General features: G+C 37.1%; 2 protein-coding genes across 7 annotated transcripts in view; one reads left to right on the top strand and one right to left on the bottom strand.

Annotated features, from left to right (window-relative positions):
* The first annotated feature begins 1,141 nt into the window (after positions 1-1,141).
* Positions 1,142-5,771, top strand: LOC306871825 (uncharacterized protein). Of its 2 annotated transcripts, XM_079419999.1 has the most exons (5): positions 1,142-1,219; positions 1,724-1,914; positions 2,380-2,521; positions 2,684-2,808; positions 4,151-5,771. In XM_079419999.1, exons 2-5 carry the CDS (start codon positions 1,750-1,752, stop codon positions 4,478-4,480), a joined length of 762 nt encoding a protein of 253 aa, XP_079276125.1. In that variant the 5' UTR covers positions 1,142-1,219; positions 1,724-1,749; the 3' UTR covers positions 4,481-5,771. The 2 variants fall into 2 exon arrangements, with proteins under 2 accessions (XP_079276125.1, XP_079276124.1); XM_079419998.1 differs by lacking the exon at positions 1,142-1,219 and having other exon boundaries at positions 1,281-1,914.
* Positions 5,772-7,342: 1,571 nt separating this feature from the next.
* Positions 7,343-19,530, bottom strand: part of LOC306871028 (putative global transcription activator SNF2L1) — a 30,570-nt gene continuing 18,382 nt past the window's right edge. Inside the window, exons 13-25 of one of the 5 annotated variants that reach the window (XM_079418685.1) lie at positions 18,890-19,042; positions 16,947-17,079; positions 15,913-16,058; positions 15,554-15,682; positions 15,231-15,341; positions 13,900-14,013; positions 13,655-13,777; positions 13,421-13,553; positions 10,659-10,777; positions 10,328-10,402; positions 10,099-10,236; positions 8,563-8,673; positions 7,343-7,997 (exon numbers count right to left, since the gene is read on the bottom strand). In XM_079418685.1, coding sequence (XP_079274811.1) covers positions 7,938-7,997; positions 8,563-8,673; positions 10,099-10,236; positions 10,328-10,402; positions 10,659-10,777; positions 13,421-13,553; positions 13,655-13,777; positions 13,900-14,013; positions 15,231-15,341; positions 15,554-15,682; positions 15,913-16,058; positions 16,947-17,079; positions 18,890-19,042 — 1,545 coding nt within the window. In that variant the 3' untranslated portion in view covers positions 7,343-7,937. Of the gene's footprint in view, positions 7,998-8,334; positions 8,674-10,052; positions 10,237-10,327; positions 10,403-10,658; positions 10,778-13,420; positions 13,554-13,654; positions 13,778-13,899; positions 14,014-15,230; positions 15,342-15,553; positions 15,683-15,912; positions 16,059-16,946; positions 17,080-18,889; positions 19,043-19,530 lie in introns of those variants that run through there. The other 4 variants (XR_013784303.1, XM_079418686.1, XM_079418684.1 and 1 more) reach the window with 4 other exon arrangements.

Below are 19,530 nucleotides of genomic sequence, written 5' to 3' on the forward strand. Positions count from 1 at the left end.
GATTCATTTCTTAATATAAAATAAAAAAAATACAGCATTTATTTGAAGTAGAATGCTTTTGTAGCATCTTTTCGTCACATCTTTTTAATATTCTCATACACTTTTGCTCATCAAGGATGCACTAAATTGATCAAAAGTCACAGTAAAAATCCATTTGTTTCCAATGCAAAACTGAAAATGAAAAGTATAGCTAAATAAAAATGTAATGAGAACACGATGACAGACTTTTTTTATTAAATTCATTGGAACATTTTACATTTTAGTTTTTAGCTAAAGAACAATTCAATCCTCTGACACAAATTTAATACTGCAGTGACATTTAAAATACAGAATGAGACGTTATAGAGCTTAATCAGGTTAGACCCCATATTGAATTTAACAAGGATGAAAACGAGGCTGTGAGGGATGGACTGTGCAGTCTTTTCAATGTCACGCACCGTATAAAGGTCCTAGATCGTGCTCACAACTTTCAAAACTGTTTTAAGGAGTTTTTGTCCACTTTCAGAAAGACCATTGGTCAGCTGAACATTCGGCGTGTTGTTAATCCAATAAACGCACTGCACTTCTGTCCCTCACAGCCTCAATTCCATCCTATCAGACATTATATGGAGCTACCCTGACTTAAATGAGTAATATTTCCTCAAGAGGTTAAGCATATTCAAACTTGTGCCTTTGTGATTGAGTACAAGACACACATGAACCAAGGACATCAGTAAATAGCATCAGTGATGTCAATCAAAACATTCAAACTCACATTCTCATACACTCTCAAAAAGGATGTGTTAATTAATAACACATTTTTTGTGTTATGGCTATTTTAACACATTTTGTGTAATTTTAAGTTGATCATGTGTAAAAGAGAGAGAGAGAGAGAAAGAGAGAAACAACACAGTGTGTCCAACACAACATGTGTTAACTATCATCCAATCACATTGCTGCTACGTCACTCCGCAAGCCGTTAAGCAATTTCGCGCCTCTATCTCCATCCATGGGTGACTTGGATGCACATGTCAGGTATTTGGATTTATTATTTTTAATTATTAGAAACTGTCATATATATGTTTAATGTGAATTTTTTAGACGGTCAAATGTGCGTTTAGTTAGCAGCCTCTAGTCATTCATACGGGTATTTTCGGTAGTCACGAGAGGCGGTGTTGAACAGGGCGAAAACGGCGTCAGATAGTTAATGCTTCACACATTATTATTTCTTTACATTTTGGTACGTTTGTTCCTCGCTTTCTGGAGAGAACTTATTTTTAACGAGTTTTATGTTTTTCTTTGCTTGATTTGTTGCCAATTATATGACGTCCGATAAAACGCTGCGGCCATGGCAGGATTGTCGTTAATGAGTTTGACAAAGCGGTAGCAGCTAGCAGCTAACTCTTATCACTTTCACTGCTATCCGTCGCCTTTCTTTCATTAAACAACATAATGTATTGATGTCTTGTTAAATGTCTTTAAATAATACTATGATGTATTACTGTAACGTTTAACATTTGATTGACTTCGACATTCGCATGTCTTTATCTCAAAAAGGATGTGTTTAGGTTTATATCTTGAAGGTTTATCTAGCTTTTGTTAGCTGTTTTTGTAATAAATATTCATTATAACACTGTTTGTTAACTACATTTTACATTATGAATGTATGTGTAATCAGTATATGTATATAACAGATTGGTGTTTTTCTTTGCCTTTTTTACTTTGGATATAACATATGCTGAAGGGGAGGAGGACTCCACTCAGGAGTGGATGACTGTGATCAAAAGGATGAAACCATCTCCAGAAAACCTCAATACCATCAAATTGGGCATGGAGAAAACATACAGTAATCGCAGGTTATGGATTGCAAACACGTCCCCAACAGTGCAAGAGATTTTTGAACAATATCCTCGATTTGTAGACATGCCATACTTGGTAAGAACATCTTGTGTTTTGCATCTTGTGTTTTGTGTTTTTTTTCTTCTAGCTAGGTATAAATAGACTTGTCAGTACAGGGACAAGGCTGCTAAATATTAACATTTAAAGTCCAAATGAATTCAAAATGTTTTTTTTATATACTTTGTTAGTGCACATTACTAATCTTGTGATGAAAAATTCTATGCAATTTAATTAAAATAAAGTATAAAATAAAGTCCTTTAAACATCCTTTAACCACTCCCCTCCAACCATCAGTCTGCTGCAAGCTAGAGATTGTAAGGTGCACTGAAATCAAGCTCCACCATTTATTTTACTTCAATCAGTTTAATTCAAATCATAAAACTGAAGTATAGTAGTTTTTTTTTTTACTGTTATGATTGCATAAACTTAGATTTGATCATTTGTGAACATACTGAGAAAACACGGTAGTGTTGTAATTGTGTATTGTATCCTATGTTGTAGCTTGACACTGAGTTTGGAAAAATGTTTCCTGGGAAGGCTGACCTCTTTCTTCGAAAATGGGAAGGAAATATTGTTCCGAAGTTGCAAAAGATGTCCACAGTGAAAGATCCTCTGGTCATGCAAACTGATAATGAGAGTGAAGGTAGGCTACTTTGCTTGTTCTGTCAAACCGTTGTTTTTCTTTCAGTGGACACCATTAGTTTTACTAGTTCTCTGAAGGCAAAGTTGGAGATCAAAGTCTGCCATTATTTCAGCCATTTGAAAAATGCCATTATATTTTGTGTTTTTTTTTATTATACTACAGAGTCATGTTACAGAGCTCTTCAAATTCTTACTACACTGCTGCCCCCCACTGCGTCCGGAAGGAGCAAAGGTTGGGCCAAATGCAGTACAAAGTCAGCCCTTTCTTACCTCTTGGACATTAAGCCGGTAAGCAGCTTGATTGCCCTAATATGTTTATGTTTTAGTTTGTTAGTTTTCTGTGCAAGCACTTTGTGATGTTACTTAATTACATGACTCTCTAATTTACATAAAACTATACTGTTTTCATTTTGTTTTCTTTTAGGGATGCACAATATTAGGTTTTTGTCAGTATTTTTTAGCTCACTTTGGCTAAGTATCTTAAGGTTATTTGTGCATTTTACTTTTTATTTTGTTATAAATAGACCAACAGCGGCCACTAAACAAACAAAAAAAACGCCTTACCGAATGAACATTAGTACCAAAGGGAGGCTGTTGCTGCTGTTGTCACTGCACGCTATCACACTAAACACATCATTCTGTATGTGCATTCTCAAATGAAATGCAGTGATACAAAACAGTGAAGTGATAATATTGTGCATTCCTATTTTCTTTTGAACATAAATAAGAAAATATCCCTGGCCTTCAGTTCAATGAATGCAAATGAATTAAAGAGATGGTTCATCCAAAAAAGTTTTATTACTTAGTCAGTAATTATTCACCCTCATGTCGTTCCAAACCCGTAACACCTTCATTCAACTTTGCAAACACAAATTAAGATATTTTTGATGAAATTCAAAAGCTTTCGGACCCTCCATAAACAGCAACACACCTGAAATGTTCCCAAGCACAGAAATGTAGGATATAGGTAAAAGAGTCCATGTGACATCAGGGGTTCAGTTGTGCTGATATGAAGCTATGATACATTTGTGCTCAAAGAAAACAAAAATAACAGGTTTATTCAACAACTCTTCTCTTTATCATCTGCCGTGGTGTGCTGCAGTTTTGGAGAGAGTATCACGACGTATGCACAGGCTTTCCTGTCCATGTAAACAAAGCACTCGTCGTGTTTTGTTTATGAGCAGAGGACAGCAAATGCATGCCTTGTTTACATCAAGCGGAAGCAAGTACATGCGTCATGATACTCTCTTCACAATGGCGGCATACAGGCAGCAGATGGAATGAGGAGGAAAAAGTTGTTGAATTTGTAAAATTACAGATGAATCACTGATGTCACAGACAATTTTACTGATGTCCTTTCTACGTTTCTGCATTTGGGAACATTTCAGTTTTGTGTCAGTTTTGTTTCTGTTGCTGTTTATGAAGAGTCAGACAGTTCTCAGATTTCATCAAAAATATCTTAATTTGTGTTCCGAAGATAATAGAAGGTCTTACGGTTTTGGAACGACATGAGGGTGAGTAATTACTGACAGAATTCAAATTTTTGGGTGAACTATCCCTTTAAGAAAACCTTCAGTCACTTGAATTGTTTTAATAATAGCTTTTAAAAAATGTACTTTTATGTTTACAGGCTGGAACCAGCATCTCCAGCCTCCTGGATCATTCCCAGACAATGGTGGAAAACCATCAACCCCACATTGTCTGTTTAGGAGCCCGCAGTTCTACAGCGCAATACATCATTGTGGCCGAGAATGACAAAGTCACCATTCCACTCAACGATAACAGTCTGACGTGTGCCATTGACAAGCTGTTCAAAACGTATTGGGTTTGCAATGTACAATATCCTGTCCAACTTACATCGGTCTTTAATTTCCTTGAAAATGTATATGACATTCCTTTCTCTGGTGGGAAGAGATCCAAAGTTGTGGAGCTTATTTCGAAGCTTCAAGCACTATCCTAAATTGTACCACCATGTACATATGTCCAAGGTGTAAAAAATCAACTTCAAAAGACGTCCGGAAACTCATAATTCATCTTAGGCATGTCCATGCACTTTCTGATGGACAGGATTATACAATTGTTTGTAGTCAAAACAATTGCCAACGAACATACCATAACTTCAATTCTTATACTAAACATCTCAATAGAGAGCATGCTCAGGTTGCAAACCCATTACATTTAGAACAAGACCGTGACACCAGCACGAGTGAGGACTTTCCAGCTCCATCTTGCTCTGCTGCTGTTGATATTCCAGAAAATAATTTTGATGGCTCCAGTACTTGCAGCACCTCTGACTACCAAAGCTGTGCAGCAGCATTTGTTGCAAAAATGTACTCCTCTTCAAATTGTACTCTGACTGATGTGCAAAGAAGCATCACATGCACAAAAGAACTGCTCTGCGAAACCCTGGACTGTTTGCAAGAGAAAACCACATCTCTGCTTAATCGTTACTCTATACCCAGTGATGAATTGCAGACTTTGATGGATGAATTTGAAAGAGGACGACATATGTTTGAGGAAGTTGATACCCCCTACAAAATGACCAAATATTTTGCAGCAAACCACTCTTTCATCAAGCCAATAGAAATCTTCCTTGGAAACAGAGGTGATACTGCAAGAAAGCAAGGTACATTAACTCAAGTGTTAATAGCAGATACATGTCAGTACATATCTATTATTGATACTCTGAAGTTTCTTTTTGACAATGAACAAATGCAAAAGCTCTTTGTGGATTCAACCGAAAGTGACGACAAATTGCGTGATTACTGTGATGGCTCACATTTTAGAAATCACAAATTGTACAGCAGATATCCTCAAGCTTTGGCTATGAACTTGACACATGTAGCACTGTTCTCGTTTCTCACTCTGTTAATGCGTTCGGTCAGACTTTTCAAACTGGTTGTGTAATTGCTTTAAACCGTGACTTAAGAGAAGAGCGTCTCTTTGGTGACGTTTTACACAGTTCCACAATGTGAAAAAGAAAGGGTTGTAGTTTTTCTTAGTTCTATCTCAACTGTATTTTCACCCACACTTGTATGCATATGCTGTCCAAAGAACAAATGAATATAAAGTCATTAATTTAAGCAATGCTGCTGATGTAAAACCACTTCACATGATTTCTAACAAAGAAAACCTGTTTGTAAATCCAAGATATAAAATTGTTTAAAAATCTTTATGAAATTCAAATGACATGTGAATATTGCCTTTGTGAAAATTCAGAAGTGAAGTTTTAATAAATATGTATATATTTGAAAGAAAAAAGTTGTTTTTTGTATTGCATTCATTGTAACTGGTAAAAAATAGCACATATGACACAAATTGTGTTATCAATGACACATTAGTGTGTTAAATATTTTAACACACTGAATGTGTAAAGAAGAATAACACACTGGTTGAGTTAAAAGTAACACAAAATGTGTTGTCCTTAACTAGACACACGGGTGTGTTAAGATATAACACAGGTTGTGTTGTTTTTAACACATCTGTTTTAAGAGTGTAGCTGCAATGAGCTACAGTTTATTAGAGAATGCCAAATTAACAGCAGTTAGTAAAGAGAGACAGCTCTGAACAGCATGGGGCTGCGAGAATACATTACCAGGGAAACATTTTGTGGAAAACAGCCAATGTTAAAACTTCAGAGCATATTTCATTTTGTCTTTTGAAAATGAAGACATTACATTCATACCCAGTTTTACCTGTTCCTGTCCTCAGTGAAGCACAAGAGTGAACATTGCAGAGTGTACCCCTTCTTTCTTGCTCTTTCTGAGCTGCATATTTTGTGTGTAGTGTGTTTGGTTGAGTGAGATAAGGCACAAAACACATTAGCACCTGCATTCAAGACACACACACAGCCATGCGCGCGCACACACACACGCACAGAGATGGATGATGGGGGAGATTGGATTTCTGGGCCAGTGAGCAGGAAGCAGAATGCAAGAGTGTTACTGCAGTTCTGTCATAGCAGGTCATTTGGGTACTAATGACTGTGTGTGCCTTGCATAACCCCTATAGGTGTGATTGAGACCTCCCCCCCACCCCGCTGTTGAACCAAAGCTCTCACCTGATAGCACAGGTTTCTTGTCTTGTCGTCTGCTGCACGCATAAATAAGATGTCATCAGTGCGGTATGGTAACGGATGTCACAGGAACCAATGATGTGCTCAGAGTGATACCGGCCAGTAGCTCGTCTTTGCTCGTTCAGGTGTTTCTGTGAGTGTGTGACTGAAACTGAGGGCGCGTGGTACACACTAAACACACTGTGGCGCGCCAGGCTGAGAGAAAGTACAACAGCGCACCCATGTGGCGAGATCTGCGGTACTACAGCCATTGTCAGCTCGCACTTTTCTATTTTATTATAAGTATTTATGACAGGACAGATCAGAATAGGGGGCGGGGTCGGGAAAGGTCCTCGAGTGCAGGCAGGTTATAACAGTTTATAACAGTTCCGAGTTTTATCATCTATCATATTTCAAGTAAATCAAATTGATTTATTAGCAAAATTTGTCTTTTTGGTAATTTTGGAGACATTTTTGTTTTTAATGAAGTCAATACTGACACTGGAAAGTCTGAATTTCGGCCAATATTTGATCAATCTTTCTTCTTTTTCATTATATAGTAGTTGAAAAATATACACTTTAAAAAGTATTATGGTTTTCAGGTCACTGAGTCTGGTTTTGGTTACTTGGGTTACTCTAAATCATTTTCAGTGTCAAAGAGAAAGGTTTCATTGCTTGTTGCAAAGTTTGTAAAGTCAAAGTGGCACACTTTCTCTTCCACATTATAAGCATATAAACATTAATAATTATAAGCATATAAACATTAATAATATATATAGACAAAACCAACTGATTTCGTTTTTTAATAATACTGGACTTGTACATACAAAGATCAGGAAAGGTTCAAACGAGTGCAAACAATAATGTGTAAAATAGCTTAAATGCAACATTAAAATGGCACATGAATGTATAAAAGAGCTTAAGAAGACTGGATGTGCAAAGCTACTGATCACATGGATTAAGGTGCAGATCACAGAGAGCTTAAACATACAATAACAGTCTCAGGCAAAAAGATTTTCATTTATAAAACATAAGATCAGAACAGGCTTCAGAGCCCATATTAGCATGCTAAATAAATGATATGAACAAGGAAACTTTTCAAAAAATGCTTAATATAAACAAGCTTTAGCAAAACGTTGCATAGCTGCCAACAAGTATGCAGCTCGTGGGACAAAATTCAATATGATATGGAAGTATTTTGGATGTCCCGAAAAAGCTTTTGTTTTGCTAAAAATGTACATGTATATTTTAAGAAACTGGTGTTGAGTCACAGATATAACAACAGAACGTCAAAATGCTGTAGAGGCGCATCTGATTATTGTAGTGCTTCGTAATGGGGAGGAAAGAGCTGCGGGCACAGGAGTCAGGTACGAGATTTCTTCTCTTTCCTGTCAGACGACACCTCGGCTTTACGCTTGTGAGCCTGTGACAAGATGAAACAAACAGCATGTTTTTAAGACAGACAGACAGACAGACAGACAGACAGACAGACAGACAGACAGACAGACAGACAGACAGACAGACAGACAGACAGATAGATAGATAGATAGATAGATAGATAGATAGATAGATAGATAGATAGATAGATAGATAGATAGATAGATAGATAGATAGATAGATAGATAGATAGATAGATAGATAGATAGATAGATAGAGCTTGCTGACATTATAGGCAGTAAGCATGTGATGGAACGGTACTGAAGCAAGAGAGAAGAGGCAGAAAAAAGGGGAAAAAACTCTCCTTGCTCCAGGCAAAATCTTTACAACTCACTGTGCACATGCTCTGATAGATAGACAAATACATAGACAGACAGACAGGTTTGAAATCGTCAGTGGGACAGTAAATCTGAGGGGAATTTTGATCATTTGCATGTTGTTCTTGTTCAGTTGTTCAAGCGTGATTCCAAACTAGAGAGAAAGTCTCTGGGGAGGTGAAGCACGGAGCACAACAACAGATGGAGCGAAAAGAAGAAGACAGGACGTATTACTGATTGTCCTTTGGGTGTTCTTCTCTTTTTCTCAGCGCGCTCTTTCTCCTCTATCTCCATGTTCTCTTTCTCAATGAGAGAAATGAGCGTGTTACAGCGGCGCTGCAGCTCCTAGCAAAGCAGACAAAACACATGCAAGGAAACTCTTTCATCATCTCAGCACAAGACTTATACATCACATCTCATCAACTTTTACAATTCCTTTCAGGCATTACACAAGCATCTGCACCCACACGCTTTCACAAACACGCACGCCAATATGACCTGAAAAACATCCCTGGAACTAATGTGATTAAAAAACGGGAGTTTTGCATTTGTGTGAGACATGCATACACATTTAATCGGCTGTCTAAATGAGAACATTCCACAGGCTTTCATCTTTTATTTTATTGTTTTTTTACATAGACTAATCTTAACCCAAACTATAAAAGTATTCTTTTTTTTGCATTTTAAAGTATTTAAGAACCTTTTTCCGCTTTTTGAAACTTTGTCACATTCAGTTCACTTCTGGGGACAATGCTGTCCCCAAAGTAGAGCTAAGTAAACCTACACACATGCACAACCACAGAATTATATCCATATTAGACTTCCCATTCACTTCTAATGTGAGCTGACGGTAACTGTTATATAACCCTAATATTAATAATAAGTTAAGGTTCCTTTTAGACTCTTTATTAATCTTTTTTCATGTGGTGATGCCTCTTAAAGAAGGCTTTGCAATTGACATTTAATGTCCCTTTTTTAAAAGTCTCCCCTATATACAGTCAAACCAAATATTATTCAGACACTAGATATAATTTTTGATATTTTTTTACTAGTGGGTGGAGGACACTACAGTTCATTTATGTAAGTGAGGATAGCAAACTGTGACATATACCCAAAAATTCTTCATACAGTGGACTACCAGTAAAAGTGATAATAAATTTGGGTGTTTTTTTCTTTAATTGCTAATCCGACCTTTTTACACCACAGATGGCATTAGATGAATTTCTTCTGACATAGTTTAACAGTTCGTCATATTTTATAACCATTTTCTAAACTATAGCGAATAAACTGTGATAATGTAAAAAATGTTGAAGGTATCTGAATAAATTATATATATATAAACAGTCATTAATTTAATTTCCACACCTTTTGAATACGTTTCCAGGTAATAAGTGTCATTATTTTTTCCATTGATTTTCCAGTCGTTTATGATTGTTGGATGATTTTTTTTTATTTTTACTTTAAGACAGCAAGTATACTTGCAGAGAACAGTTTCTTGTTAAGAAATTTTAACAAAAACATCCCCTGATATTTCCAAGATGCCTATGACTGGGCACTCTCAGAAAAAAAAAAAAAGTGTCACTGGGACAGTACCCTAAGGTACAAAAGCTTAAAGGTACATCTTTGCACCACGTTTACCCTTAAATGTTACATATTAGCATCTTAAAAATACATATTAGCATTTTTCCTAAAGTGTACATATTAGCCCAGTGACAGTTTGGTACCTTTCTTTCTGAGAATGTGGGAGTCCTGGCTCTAAAGAGTTCTCACCATGGCAGTCCTGGATTTGATGAACCAGTCAAATCTGAATTGTGGAGCGTTCCGTACACACTGTCGAAGTTCTTCATAGACATATTCTTTATCAAAGCCCATCTTATGCAACATACAAATCAGAAACCTGTCTTCCTCCTGCAGGCACACACACACAAAGAAAAGTTTCCATATTTTAGGTTCTTTGTAAACGCACTATACACAAACTAACTCTCTCATATGCACCCACCTCTGTGTAGTTCTTTCCTTTGTTTGTGCCGTACTGGATGCGGAGCTGGTGGAACGGAGCCTTGTACCGCGCTATCTACAAGTACACCAAACACAAGTCATCAAACAAGTAATATTTACTAATTATTATTGCATCAAAAATTAAAATTTCTCTGAAAGTTTCTTGCTTCGCATGATAAGGCTGTGACTTTATTGCCTTACACTGAGGTTGCAAATCATGAAAAGCAAGAAATACTAAAGCTACCACACAATCATAATTCAGCAGCCATTAAAGAAAAACTAGCTTGTCAACAACATAATTGAATCTCATGGCAAGTTTTTGAAAGGTTGACCTTGGCGTCCAAGGCTTTTTTGATGCTGATGCGTCTCTGGATGCGAGCTTCTCCTCTCTCTATCTGAGCCATGATCTTCTCAATATCCTGCAGCTCATTACAGCGTTCCCAAAACACCGCTATTATAAAGATAAACGATGTGTAAGGCGTGTGTAGTTATTACAGCAGTGAAATATTTTTTTTGCGTGGTGTGAGGTAAAACTCGAATTCCAGAAATGTTGGGACATTTTTTAAAATTTTAATAAAATGAAAACTAAAAGACTTTCAAATCACATGAGCCAATATTTTATTCACAATAGAACATAGATAACATAAATGTTTAAACTTAGAATTTTTACAATTTTATGCACAAAATGAGCTCATTTCAAATTTTATGCCTGCTGCAGATCTCAAAATAGTTGGGACGACATGTTTACCATGTAGCATCTCCTCTTCTTTTCAAAACAGTTTGAAGACGTCTGAGCATCGAGTTTATGAGTTTCTGGAGTTTTGGTGTAGGAATTTGGTCCCATTCTCGCCTGATATAGGTTTCCAGCTGCTGAAGAGTTTGTGGTCGCCTTTGACGTATTTTTCGTTTAATGATGCGCCAAATGTTCTCTATAGGTGAAAGATCTGGACTGCAGGCAGGCCAGTTCAGCACCCGGACTCTTCTACTACGAAGCCATGTTGTTGTAATAGCTGCAGTATGTGGTTTTGCATTGTCCTGCTGAAATACACAAGGCCTTCCCTGAAATAGACGTCATCTGGAGGGGAGCATATGTTGCTCTAAAACCTTTATATACCTTTCAGTATTCATAGTGCCTTCCAAAACATGCAAGCTGCCCATACCGTATGCACTTATGCACCCCCATACCATCAGAGATGCCGGCTTTTGACCTTACCGCTGATGACATGCTGGAAGGTCTCCCTCCTCTTTAGCCCGGAGCACACGGCGTCCGTGATTTCCAACAAGAATGTCAAATTTGGACTCGTCTGACAATAGAACACTTTTCCACTTTGAACAGTCCATTTTTAATGAGCCTTGGCCCACAGGACACGACGGCGCTTCTGAACCATGTTCACTAGGGGTGTAACGGTACACGTGTATCGAACGGTTCATGGGCAAGTTCCAAATGGAAGTGATCATCCCTATCCCCTTGGAGTGGGGACTTTGTAGTGAACAGGGCACGTGCGAGCCATTATTTAGTCGTTTGAAATGCACTTAGTGAAGAGAGCGTAATTTCCTCATTATCTTTAGCTGTGATGTTCCCATGACAACGCAGCAATTGTCCGTCAGCAGATGTCGCTGTTTTAATGTCATAAATGTTTGGGTTTTTTTAATTGTTTTTAACTGTTGCAAATAAACATACATAATATATAAAAAATAATATATATAAAACTTTTTAAAATGTAAAATGTATATTTTTTTATGCCAGTGTCCATCAGCGAATCTGCTGACGGACAACATGCTGCGTTGTCACGGGAACATCCCAGCTGAAGATAATGAGGAAATTACGCTCCCTTTGCCAAGTGCATTTCAAACGACTAAATAATGGCTCGCACGTGCCCTGTTCACTCCAACCCGTGAACCGTTCAATACACAATACGCGTACCATTACACCCCTAATGTTCACATATGGCTTCCTTTTTGCATAAAGCTTTAGTTGGCATCTGCCGATGGCACAGCAGATTGTGTTTACTGACAGTGGTTTCTGGAAGTATTAATTTATTCAAGTATTCATTCATTTAGTAATGTCAATGAGAGAATCATGCCAATGAGTGATGCAGTGTCGTCTGAGGGCCCGAAGACCACGGGCATCCAACAAAGGTCTTCGGCCTTGTCCCTTACACACAGAGATTTCTCCAGTTTCTCTGAAACTTTTGATGATATTATGCACTGTAGATGATGAGATTTGCTAAACCTTTGCAATTTGACATTGAGGAACATTGTTTTTAAAGTATTCCACAATCTTTTTACACACTCTTTCACAGATTGGAGAGCCTCCGCTCATCTTTATTTCTTTAAAGAGACTCTGTCTCTTTAAGACATCACTTTTATGTTACAGACCTGAGGTCAATTAACTTAATTAGTTGCTAGATGTTCTCCCAGCTGAATCTTTTCAAAATTTCTTGCTTTTTCAGCTTTGTTGCCCCCGTGCCAACTTTTTTGAGACCTGTAGCAGGCATCAAATTTGAAATGAGCTCATTTAGTGGATAAAAGTGTAAAATTTCAGTTTAAACATTTGTTATGTTATCTATGTTCTATTGTGAATAAAATATTGGCTCATGTGATTTGAAAGTGTTTTAGTTTTCATTTTATTCAAATAAAAAAAAAAACGTCCCAACATTTCTGAATTCAGTTTGTAGTTGTATGCATGTTTATATGTGAGTGTAGTCAATACAGCTGTAAAGTGTACAGCTGTAAAGTGTAAAGGGGGGGGGGGTCTTAAATGCTTTAATTAGCCATTTTGCAACTTTTCAAGCATTAAAATTCAAGTACTGAAATTAATAAGATAATATGACAGCAATTTTATTCTAATAATATTGTTAATAATATTTATTGTTAATTATTGCTATCATCATTTCTCATCTTACTATATTTAATATTTTAATGTATTCTTCCTTGTTTTTACTTTTTTTTTTTATCTGGTCACAAGATCCCAAAACGAGCCAAATTATACAGGGTTCCATAAGACCATTTAGTTCAAGCAAATCACCAAATAGTGGACAGTCCTAGTGTGTTATTTCTATAGATGTTAGGCTTGTGTTTAGTTGCACTGTACCAGAGTATTCCATGACGTCCTCAGGCGTCTTGCCCTCTACCTCTCTGGCGATGTTGTCAATGTCATCACGACCATACTTCTCATTAGCTTTAATAAATTGATTGAAATCACGCTTGTTCCAGTTTGTGAAGCCCTGGGGAAAAACAACATTCTGCTGTAGCTCTGCTCTGTACTTGGCACATTTATAAGTGTGTATGAATGTGTAAGTGAGTGGCAGAGAGGATGATTGTGTACTTGTGTGAGTAGTTTCTCTTTTTCTTCGGTTTCTTCAGGTGTGGGGGGTTCGGCCTCATCTATCTTTGCTTGTTCCTCTTTTTGGGCCTGTGCTGAATTCGGGATATCTGGATTACGTGGAACCTACAATAAACACAGGTACACGGTCACACAGTGCTTTAGATCAGATGCTTCATCAGCAAAAGCTTGAGCAGACTGTACAGGAATATTCAATACAATCATGACGAAATACAGAAAGCGCTCACCTTGTATCCTATGGTTTTCCTGTAGTAAAGAATCTCCATCTCCAGCAGCTCAAAGAGACGTGGTGGAAAGAACTGAAAGTCCTGGATGTTGGGTTGCTTTGGAGGCCGAGGAGCCTGGATCACATCCACACACACACACACTTTTTATGATCTCTCCACATACACTTGTTGTGCCACTGTATAATGACAAAACATTGTTATGCTCCTGGCAGATGCATCTTTATCTAGCGGACACTTCACTTTAATCAAAACACTCATTTGGTTTTCAATTTAATGTAATGATATTCATTAAAATTGAGGTTTACTGGCTCCCTGCTGTAAGTATGTTACTGACAGGGTTATCACTTTATAAACTATCAACTTCCATCACATTTGCTAGAAATCTTCTTTTTTTTTTTTTTTTTTTTTTAAGGTCCAGGCAATATTAAAGCTAGTTTACTCTGCCCTCGCAAATAGCAACAGAATACAATTTTCCCAATGGTTGTTGGTTTTTCACAGTTATTTTTCTCAACACAAGATCTCGATCCAGTAAAATTTATGATTGGTGGGACAGTCTGATGCAATTTTTGTATTATTTATAAACTATTACAGTATTTATTAATATTTCAAATTTGCTTCTAATTTTAGTGTAAGAGTAATTTTGTCTTTTTATTAAGCAAAATCAAAATATATTGTAAAATACATTAACAAAATGTATCGTACACATCATATTTATATATTTTATAATAAAATAGGTAGTTTTATGAATATAAATTTATAAAAACACAAGTAACTGTGATAAAACTGACACCACAATTTAAAAATTTGATTAAAACAACTATAGATATTAAGAAGCTGCATCAAAGGTGTAATGTTCCCCTACAACAGGAAGTATAACACTGCATTTACTTCTTTAGTAGTCACTTTTATCCTTATTGATGTTTTTTATGACTTACAGTGCACTATTCGTCCAAACCGTCCCTCAGGAGCAATCTAGAGTTAAGTGTCTCTCTCAAGGGCACAGCAGTGACAGGACAGACAGATGAAGAACGTCCAGTTCATGAGGTCATTTTCTGAGTCAGCGTTTGAACCTGCAACCTTTGTGTTTCAACCCTTTATCCATTACGTCCCTCCAATACATGATGATACAGTGCCCTTCAGCTGAGTTACTACTACTGTTTACTTGAACTCACTGTCTCCAGTGCAGCTGTCAGTCCGATGAAAACAGTGATCTGAGTGCATTATTTATTGTGTAGTAGGCTTGTGTACACTGTACTTGCATTAGAGTATGCAGTCATGAGTAGCACTGACAAAAAAATCATTTCAGTGTCTAAACCGTGCACGTGTGTTACCTTCGGGGCTCTTGGTTCGCTGACTCTCAGTGCTTCTCTGAAGTAAGCATCTACAGCGTAATTGGCCTTCCTTTCTCTCTTAGGAGGCTCGATCCATTCGTTCAAACTTAGCTGCACAACACAAAGAATTCTTTAAAACACACTTAAACGCACACATACACTATGCGTTCAGCTTCACACAAACTCTCACAGTCTGTGACATGAAAGTGCTAAGCTTAAAATCCTGCCAAATACGCACTGATAGATTGCGATGCACCTCAGAGCTGCATTATACACAAGTATGAATCGATTCCCACGCAGTAAACCTCCACACAGACACTAACTTTTTGTTTCTCTCTGTAATCCTCTCCCTCAAAGTTGTAAAGGCTGGTCTCGGTGCCACCCGTGTCCATGGAGAAGTTCCTCAGCGAGCTCTCGCCGAGTTTCTTCAAGCGTTCGTTCATCTCTGCCGTCTGAGAGGAAGAACAGCCATCAAAGAGAGTTCAACAGGGTTATATAGAATCAGCCAGAGGGTAAGAGTGGAAATTTCTCATGATGTGGAGAAAATCTGATGGGTTTTGTTTATATTCATTAGTTTGAATATGAATGCCTTCAGAATTTGAATCTGAAGCTATTAAGGAGTTTACCAGTGAATTTAACCTACTTTATAGTTTTCTAGTCTAATTTGTTTGTGTCCACTCACCTTCTTGGCACCTCTTTCCAGAATGGTGTCGATGTCTTCATCTGTTAGTTCGCTGTCTTTAGAGGCGAACACATGTGTAGCTCCATGTCGAATCATTTGTAGCATTTCATCCTTCCCCAGTTTATTCTGCTGATCAATCAGGCGTCCTGTAAGAGCACAAATAACAGCACATCACTGTTGTTTAACACATCGTAAGACTGGGCACAAGGCTACTTGACCTTTTTTTAACTTCTCAAGTTTTAAACACATATTGGTTAGGTAAAAGGCACTAATGACCAATTTTTAAAACTGCAATTGGTTGTTAATGCACTAAACTGTTAAATTCCAAATATTAAAAAAAATTAAATACTTGTGAGACATCAACATTTATTCATGGGATATGGTGTATAGAAAACACACTACAATTCAAAAGTTTGAGGTTGGTAAACATTTAATGTTTTTTTTTATTTAATGTTTTTTGTGAAATATTATTACAATTTAATTTAAATAAATTACTTTAATATATCCTGAAATGTAATTTATTCCTGTTATGGCAAAGCTTTTCAGCAGACATTAATCAAGTTATCAGTGACCATTCAGAACTCATTCTCTGCTGATTTGCTGCTCAATAAACATTTCCTATAATTATGATTCTTTACTGTCACTTCTGATCAATTTCATGCACCCTTGCTGAATAAAAGTATTTTATTTAAAAAAAAAAAAAAACATACTTTTCTTTAACAGTAGTGCATATGAATAGTGCTACTGTCAAAGATCATCATGACATACTGACCACTAGTAAATACCACTAGGTTTCAACATCACACACCAAAAGTTTTGTTTACTTTAAGTAATGCAAATTACTTATAATTACACATTTGCAAAATGAAGGTTTTTTTGTTTAATTGACTGTTAAATCCATTTCCCCTCTGCCATTATAGCCATTCAGAGAGAGAAAATTACTGTAATTACTTTTAAAACATGGACACCTTAAAATTCAGTAAGGAATCATTTTTTTCTCTGCAGGAACTGTTTTACTCCTAGTGTGTTCATACCCTGCTGAATCACTATAGAGTCCAGGCGTAGCTTCATCTCTGCTCTCTCCACAATCCTCTCCTCCACTGTGTTGTCTGTGATCAACCTGAACACTTTTACTGGTTTCCTTTGTCCGATACGGTGAGCACGGTCCTAAAATAAGGTACACGGCACCAGTGTTAATTTTGGCAGGCATTTTTGATTTAGTCTTAGTCTTTATCTTGAGATGAAAATGCTTAATAGTCTTAGTCACATTTTAGTAATTTGAGTCTTTCATAGTTTTAGTCTAGTTTTAATCGACAAAAAGTCATTGCATTTTTGTTAACTTTTAGTCATTACTTTTAGTCAAACTGCAGTTACCAACATTTATTTTGGTAGCTATTTTATATGTAGTATTCAAACAAAAACAGTCATCAATTCTTTTCTTTTTAGACCAAATCAATTAAGCTTAGTTATGAGAAATTTGAATCAAGGATTGAATTTGGAAAAACTGGAATACATTTTTATTTTTTGGTAGAGATATAGATTAAACTCATTTTTCAGATACAGTAGGTTTACTTAACAAGTATACATTTATTTAACGTCTTTTGTTGGTTAACATTTATGACAGATAATTAGGAATGCTGTCCTTTTAAGACGGAAGGTATGCATGTAATAGCCTACTGACATACATTCAGTTTTCACCCACCTGTTTAAGCTCACTTAAACCATAACGGACTGTATTTCCGTGAGATACTCTACATGAGAGACATTTGGACTGCTGTGTGTGTATTTGAGCACTGAGAACTGATCGCGCGCTGTCTGAGAACTGAAGAAGTGGAGCGCGCGAGAGAGAGAGCACTTCTATCAGCGCGTTTCCGCCTATCGCACCTTCACTGACTAAGTTAATCGACAATGAATTTTGACTCCCGGGAAAAACGGGACGTCTGGTCACCCACTCCCTAACCCTTCGGGTGCTGAGGCCATTGTTTCAGATCGCTAGTTCGCGTTTTGGTAGCCTATCCGTCCACTGCGGCTGTCATGCAAACGCACCTTATCCAATGACAGAGACTCACATTTTGAAAGACAATTAAGACAGTTAATTTAGCCTATAGGATGTATTTTGAATGTCAGGTAGTCCTCAAATAACAGTTTAGTCCCGTCTCGTCTTGTTAATGAAGACGCGCATAAATTTCGTCATAGTTTTTATCATCAGATATTAGTTTCAGCTTGTCAACGTCTCGTCTTAGTCACAGAAAAAAGGTTCGTTGACGAATATTTTTCGTCGTCGTCTTCGTCAACGAAATTAACACTGCACGGCACAACAACAATCATTTAAAACAACAGTCATAAAGAACACTGGCACCTCTCTGAGACTCACAATCATAAAGTTTACAGAGCTTGGTTTTGTAGTTTTGTGTGTGTGTGTGCGTGTTTGTGACAAATGAGGACATAAATTTGTATAATGACACAGGTATGACATAGGTATTACAAGGAGAAGGTGACTTATGAGGACATTGTCCCATGTCCCCACTTTTCAAAATGCTTATAAATCATACAGAGTGAGTTTTTTTGGGGGGAAAGTAGAGATGAACAGTCTCCTGTAAGGGGTAAGTTTAGGTGTAGGGTTGGTGTAGGGGAGGGTTCCTCAAATCTTTCTCTGGAGGGCCAATCTGCCGCAGAGTTTAGCTCCAACCCTGATCAAACTCACCTACCTGTGATTTTCTAATGATCTTGAAGACTCTGATTAGCATGCTCAGGTGTGTTTGATTAGGGTTAGAGCTAAACTCTGCAGGAGTGGGCCAGATTTGAGGATGCCTGATGTAGGGCAATAGCAAATACAGTTTGTACAGAATAAAAACTAAAAATTACGCCTATGGGATGTCCCCACTTTTCACAAAAACAAACATGTGTGTGTGTGTGTGCGCGTGCGCGCGCGTGTGTGTGTGTGCGCGTGTGTGTGTGCGTGTGTTGTGATTCTCACCATGGCCTGCAGGTCCACCTGTGGATTCCAGTCTGAGTCGTAGAGAATCACCACGTCAGCTGTAGCCAAATTAATTCCTAGCCCACCTGCCCGTGTGCTCAGCATGAAGATAAATTTACTGCTGTTCGGGGCATTAAAAGCATCTATGGCTTGCTAACGCACAACAACAGAGATAGAAGGACAGGGGAAAAAAATAAGTATTTAAGAGAGACAGAAATTATTAATTTGAACCACTTATATAATAATAATTCATATGGTCCACTTATCATTAGTAGTCTATTAGGATGGTCAGTGGCTGATATACATATACAAAAAGTAATTTACGTATGCAACTGATTTTTACATGTACAACAAATTTACACATGATGAATGAAATCAAACATTCTTATTCTACACAATATTACTTAAAATTTGTTTAGAACATTAAAAACAGGCAAACTGGTTGTTATATTCAAAACTGATAGAAGAAGAAAGTAACACTTTTAATGTCTAGTATTTGCAAGAATATTCTTAGCTTATGAGTGTGTCTAACATCCCCAGACTTTACATTCACCCCAGAACTGATCAGCAGTTTCCATGACTACCAGGTTGTTTAATCTGTGTCTTTATATAAATTCTGCTAAGATTCCACGTCTGTATAT

The sequence above is a fragment of the Barbus barbus genome (assembly GCF_936440315.1).
Source record: "Barbus barbus genome assembly, chromosome: 6".
In the NCBI taxonomy this organism is placed as follows: Eukaryota; Metazoa; Chordata; class Actinopteri; order Cypriniformes; family Cyprinidae; genus Barbus; species Barbus barbus.